This window comes from Engraulis encrasicolus, chromosome 3 (genome assembly GCF_034702125.1).
Source record: "Engraulis encrasicolus isolate BLACKSEA-1 chromosome 3, IST_EnEncr_1.0, whole genome shotgun sequence".
Taxonomy (NCBI): domain Eukaryota; kingdom Metazoa; phylum Chordata; class Actinopteri; order Clupeiformes; family Engraulidae; genus Engraulis; species Engraulis encrasicolus.
Genome location: NC_085859.1, coordinates 32460479 through 32466687, shown reverse-complemented (window position 1 = coordinate 32466687; position 6209 = coordinate 32460479). Strand labels below are relative to the sequence as shown.

The following is a 6209-nucleotide window of genomic DNA, read 5'->3' as shown; positions in this document are numbered from 1 at the left end:
TTCAGTCATGGATGGTATTGGATTCAAATTGGCAACATAATAATTGATAATTGATAAATTATTATGCTGCCAATTTGAATCCTATACCATCCATAACTGAATTGAGCATGGCACCTAACCCCAAATATCCAGGGACTGTAAACAATGCCCATTACTTGAATGACTGTAAGTTGGTTTGGATAAAATTGTCAGCCAAGTGTAATGTAATACTTAGTGACACAGTCTACATGTGTGCCTTTTTTACACGAAGAGCCAAAAGCTTTTTCACACAACTTGTAGATTAGAGTATGGTGACACTGGTAATGTTGGTATTTTACAGGTGCTCGGGTACTACACAAGAAATAACCAGGACACGACCAAGCTGATTGCTGAAATCAAGTCCATAGCAAGCAAGCCAGCAGACAGGTACTTTTTTAATGTGTCGGAAGAAGCGGCTCTTGTGAAAATTGCGGGAACCCTGGGAAGCAGGATTTTTAATATTGAAGGTACAGTAACCCCAAGCTTTTGAAGTTGTTCTCGTGAGTAAAAAAGGTAGTTCATGTGATAGCCTGAGCTGTCTTATCCACATTTTTTGTTATTGAAAACTCATTTATGTTTGTTAACAGGCACCGGAAAGGGTGGGGACAGCTATAAGATGGAGATGGCCCAAGTGGGGTTCAGTGCACACTATTCCAACAAAAACGTAAGTAGGAATCTTTGGGTATAGTGTATATTTAGAAACAAGCAGTTAAGGACTAAGAATATGCACATCCCATGTAAAGGCACAGGACGAAAGGCTGATTGAAGTATTAAAGTGAGGAGAATCTGAAGAAGACCTCAATGGCTGAAATTTACTTCTGCCACTGAACAAAAGTCAAAAAAGGATTTTAAGTGCACGGATTCCTCACTTTAACACTTTCATTTATAAACAAAACATTATGTTTTAACAGTAATCACTATTAGACATGTACAGTAAGTTTAATGTGTCCAAAATATTAACTGTCAACTGATAAATATTTGAAGCATGCAACGCATATTGAGATGGTAAGAAAAAATGAAAAAAAAAATAGAAGTTAGAGCATTATCTTCAGCAACTGAAATAGAAAACACTGATGTACGTAGCCTACGTCTGTTTTGTGTGTGTTCAGGCTATTGGTTCTGTTCTGCATTGTCTGAGGAAGATCCAGCATGAGGATCGAAACATTACCTTGAAATTAAGTAATGTTTTTTTTTTGAGCATATAACCGATGTGCACACCACTCTCTCTCACTTTGTGACTTTTGTCTGGCAACTGCATTATTTCAATTGTGGGGGTGTGACTGTGCAGCTCTATAGTCCAAATATCTGTTTCCTCTCTTCTCAATCAGGATGAGTTGATCATGGGTGCAGTTGGAGCCTATGCCTGGAGTGGGACAGTGGTACATCAGAACGCACAGGGGACAGACATCTTCCCTTTCTCCACATTTCAAGACATCCTCCAGGATAAAGACCAGAGCTCACTTCTAGGTGTTCATCAGTGACTCACAAATAAATAAGACTGTGTTTCTCTGCTAAGCAAAGCAGCAAATCAAATCAGTAAAGCTCTCCACAACGCTGCAGCTACAAATTCAGTCTGTTTGTTCAGAAATAGTTGTAAGTGGTTATTGCATGGGACACTTCAGATGAAACACCAAGGCTATCATGCTAAAAGATGTGCTCATCGGGCACATTACATTTGGGGACCTGGGTTTGATTTTGAATCCGGCCTGGGTAATTTCTTAACCTCAACCCGTCTCTCTCCCCAAATATTCCCTGTCTTCTTGCTACTGTCCTATCAAGCCCCCCACACCAAAGATTATTTTAATTCATAATAGACCTTTTCTGCCCACACCCCTTAAATCAGAGGGCAAAACCATATACCATCTGTAATTTTTTTGTCAATGAAGATGTGTTAAGTTTGTGTAGAGTTATCTAGGAATTGTGCCCTGCATCATGAGTAACATCTACTTCTCAATCCGTAGGATATGCTGTGACAACACTAGTTGATGGGTCAGCACTGTATTACGTGGCAGGTGCACCGCGATCCAGCCACTCTGGTCAGGTCATAGTCTACAACTTAAACTCCCAAAGGCATCCCATCATCGTCGACTCTGAGAGAGGGCAGCAGGTCAGTAGTCATTAACAGCAGGATTCTGTCAATATATCAAGGATTTTAAGTATTTACAGCACTTCATGTGTGTTAGTTTCCAAATATACACTCTCAGAAATAAAGGTACAGAACTTGTTGCTGTGGCAGTACCTTCAAGGGGAGTATCATTGTGTCACTTGATTGGTACCCCAAAAAAGAGGTTTGTTCAGTTTCTTGCAATGTCGACCAATGTACATCTGTCACCTCTTTTTTTAGGTACTGTTCCACCCAAGCGATGCAATGATACTCCCCTTGAGGGTACTGCCACAGCGACGAGTTCTGTACCTTTATTTCTGATACTGTTGTAAGTCCATGGCTCCCAAAACTGGGGGTCGGGACAGGAACCCTAGGTGGGTTACGGAGAGACACGTTAACTTTTTTGCATAAAATCTTGAGTATATGCTTTCATAATATATAACCATTCCATAAATTGGTTAGTAACAATAGTCATCATGTGAATGGTAAATATTTCACAGCTGCAAAATGTTTGGAAGGCGACTAAATGTCCTCCATGTCCACTTTGTTTCATTAGATTGGTGCATACTTTGGAAGCGTGCTGTGCGCGTTAGACGTGGATAAAAATGGTGTTTCAGACGTGCTGCTGGTGGGAGCGCCCATGTTCATGAGTCGTCTGAAGAAGGAACAAGGCAGGGTGTACCTGTTTTCAGTCACCAAGGTATGGTCTGCAAAGCTAATACATTTATGTCAGATTATTTTGGCCAGAGATGATGACTATGACGAATGATGGTATGATTTGAGTGGCAGGATGCAGTTTGTGGTGATAGGGAAACTTAAGAGAGTTTACACGTTAACAATCAATATCCTTTAACGAATTTAAAGTATTCATGCACTTTGTGCCAGATGCAAGATCAATGGTAACACGTTATAATAAGTACCCCCTTTTAAGCACAAGTTAAGCCTTAGTTAAGCCTTATTTTAACATTAGTTAACCCTTAGTGAATCACGAGTTGGTCATTATGTAAGTAATATTTCTCATTTCTTAATCATTAACTACTACCATTAGTAAATGGTTTGTGTGTGCTGATGTAACTGTTCGCGAAGCTAAGTTGAGCCTTAGTCCAGCCTTATTTCAACATTAGTTAACCCTTAGTGAATCACGAGTTAGTCATTATGTATTTCTTGGTAATTATTACATACAGTTAATTAATGATTTGTTTATGGTGATTGAACTTTCTGTTAAGCATTAGTAAACCATCATTAAAATGTCAGATAACCCTCCTTTATTTATGAAAAAAAACATTATCTCTTTGTTGTCTCCTACCACCTAACCATTAACAAGTACTATTAGGCATGTATGGTAATGGTTTGTAAACTCTTGCTTTAGCATCAGTGAAATCTTAATTAACCCTTTAGTAATGGTTAGTGTGTGATGACTGGTAACATGGCAAACAGTAATTTGAGGCTCATGTGACTGCCCCTCATGGATGTTTCTGGACATTAACAAATGACTTGTTAAGCATTGCTTAAGCATTATCAAGGATTTATAACCCATTACTTAAGTATATCTGGGGAACTGTTCTAAAGTGAAAACCTGTTAAGGCTTCACAACACATTAACAAATGACTTGTTAAGCATTGCTTATGGATTATCAAGGAGGTACGACTCATTGCTTGAGGCAGTGGTATCTCAGGTGGTAGAGGAGCCGTTCCACAACCCAAGGATTGCAGGTTCGAGCCCTGCTCGGCCTATCTCCATCGTTGTGTCTTTGAGCAAGATACTTAACCCCAAGTTTCTCCTGGTGGCAGGGTGGTACCCTGCGTGGCAGCCACGGTCACCGCTGTGTGAATGTGAGGCATACACATACACAAAGTCCATTTACCATTACTTAAGCATATTTGGGGAACTGTTCTAAAGTGAAAACCTGTTAAGGCTTTCCAGCACATTAACAAATGACTTCTTAAGAATTGATTAAGCATTATCAAGGGGTTATAAGCCATTACTTAAGTATATCTGGGGAACTGTTCTAAAGTGAAAACCTGTTAAGGCTTCACAACACATTAACAAATACCTTGTTAAGCATTGCTTGTCCATTATCAAGGAGCTACAACTCATTACTTGAGGCGGTGGTAGCTCAGGTGGTAGAGGAGCCGCTCTACAACCCAAAGATTGCAGGTTCGAGCCCTGTTCGAGCCCCCATCTGAGCTACCACCGCCTCAAGCAATGAGTTGTAACTCCTTGAGAATCCATAAGCTATGCTTAACAAGTCATTTGTTAATGTGCTGTAAAGCCTTAACCGGTTTTCACTTTAGAACAGTTCCCCAGATATACTTAAGTAATGGGTTATATATCCTTGATAATGCATAAGCAATGCTTAACAAGTCATTTGTTAATGTCCAGAAACATCCATGAGGGGCAGTCACATGAGCCTCAACTTACTGTTTGCCATGTTACCAGTCATCACACACTAACCATTACTAAAGGGTTAATTAAGATTTCACTGATGCTAAAGCAAGAGTTTACAAACCATTACCATACATGCCTAATAGTACTTGTTAATGGTTAGGTGGTAGGAGACAACAAAGAGATAATGTTTTTTTCATAAATAAAGGAGGGTTATCAGACATTTTAATGATGGTTTACTAATGCTTAGCAGAGAGTTCAATCACCATAAACGAATCATTAATCAACAGTATGTATTAATTACCAAGAAATACATAATGACTAACTCGTGATTCACTAAAGGTTAACTAATGTTAAAATAAGGCTTGACTAAGGCTTAACTTTGCTTAGCTAACAGTTGCATCAGCACACACAAACCATTTACTAATGGTAGTAGTTAATGATTAAGAAATGAGAAATAATACTTACATAATGACTAACTCGTGATTCACTAAGGGTTAACTAATGTTAAAATAAGGCTTAACTAAGGCTTAACTTGTGCTTAAAAATGAGTACTTATTATAAAGTGTTACCAGATCGATTTATGTTGTGAAAGCCCATTTCGGAAACTCCAACTCCCATTGTCATGGTGACACAGCACACAAGTGATCACTGCACACAACGGAATTGCATTTATGCCTCACCCCTGCAAGGGGGCAGCCCTCAATGGCGCCGCAAAGGAGCAGTGTGGTGCGACGGGACCATGGTCAGGGTACCTCAGTCATGGAGGAGGATGGGGGAGAGCACTGGTTGATTACTCCCCCCACCAACCTGACGTGTCGGGAGTCAAACCGGCAACCTTTGGGATACAAGTCTGACACCCTAACGGCTTACCCATGACTGCCCATTACTATTATATTGGTGGTATATTAATGTTGGTGGTATTTTGCTGTTGTTGAAGATCATTCCTCAGAAGTCTTTTAGGGAGGAAATGGGAGAATGCTAACATACATAAATGCTCATTTGCACTCCAATTTGTATTTCTTTTATTTTACAAAAGGGCATCCTGAATGAGCAGGGGTATCTCGATGGTCCATCCAGCTCAGACAATGCTCGCTTTGGCATGGCCATCGCCTCAGTGTCAGACCTGGACCTGGATGGTTTTAGTGACGTGGTGGTAGGGGCTCCCCTGGAGGACGCTGGGAAGGGAGCTTTGTACGTCTACAATGGTGATAAGACTACCCTCAACAAACGCCACTCACAGGTAATCATGATCTCACTGTGATTCATCTGCAACCTTAGCCTCTTAGTACAGATGGGGTCGACGGCGGGCCTATTCACTATTTGCAAATAATTTGAAAATACTCGACTACATCATATTACCTAGAGCCTTAAAGGGACACTGTGCAGGAAATGGTCAAAAAAGGTACTGCAACTATGCTGCTCATTGAAACTGGGCTGCCTATTGCCAAATTTGATTAACATGAAAGTTTACTAAGTAATAAACTAATATTTTCTAGTATGGTCCAAGTAGAGTCATTTTTGCAGCTAAAAATGGCTATTTTTGGAAATTCAAAATGGCGGACCATGGAGAAGATCCCCCTTTTCATGTATGAAAATTCCAATTTTTCCAGTCATAACGATTACTTAGAATTTGATGGTGGTGGTAAGTATTCATGAAAAGGGTAACATTAGTGAATGGGCAGCATGAATTCTGGAAATA

General features: G+C 40.0%; 1 protein-coding gene across 1 annotated transcript in view; it reads left to right on the top strand.

Annotated features, from left to right (window-relative positions):
* LOC134444518 (integrin alpha-2-like) overlaps nt 1–6209 on the top strand; it is a 32272-nt gene that overhangs the window by 14390 nt on the left and 11673 nt on the right. The window contains exons 9-14 of the mRNA XM_063193825.1: nt 320–485; nt 606–682; nt 1347–1485; nt 1980–2125; nt 2679–2822; nt 5547–5750. Coding sequence (XP_063049895.1) covers nt 320–485; nt 606–682; nt 1347–1485; nt 1980–2125; nt 2679–2822; nt 5547–5750 — 876 coding nt within the window. The remainder of the gene's footprint in view (nt 1–319; nt 486–605; nt 683–1346; nt 1486–1979; nt 2126–2678; nt 2823–5546; nt 5751–6209) is intronic.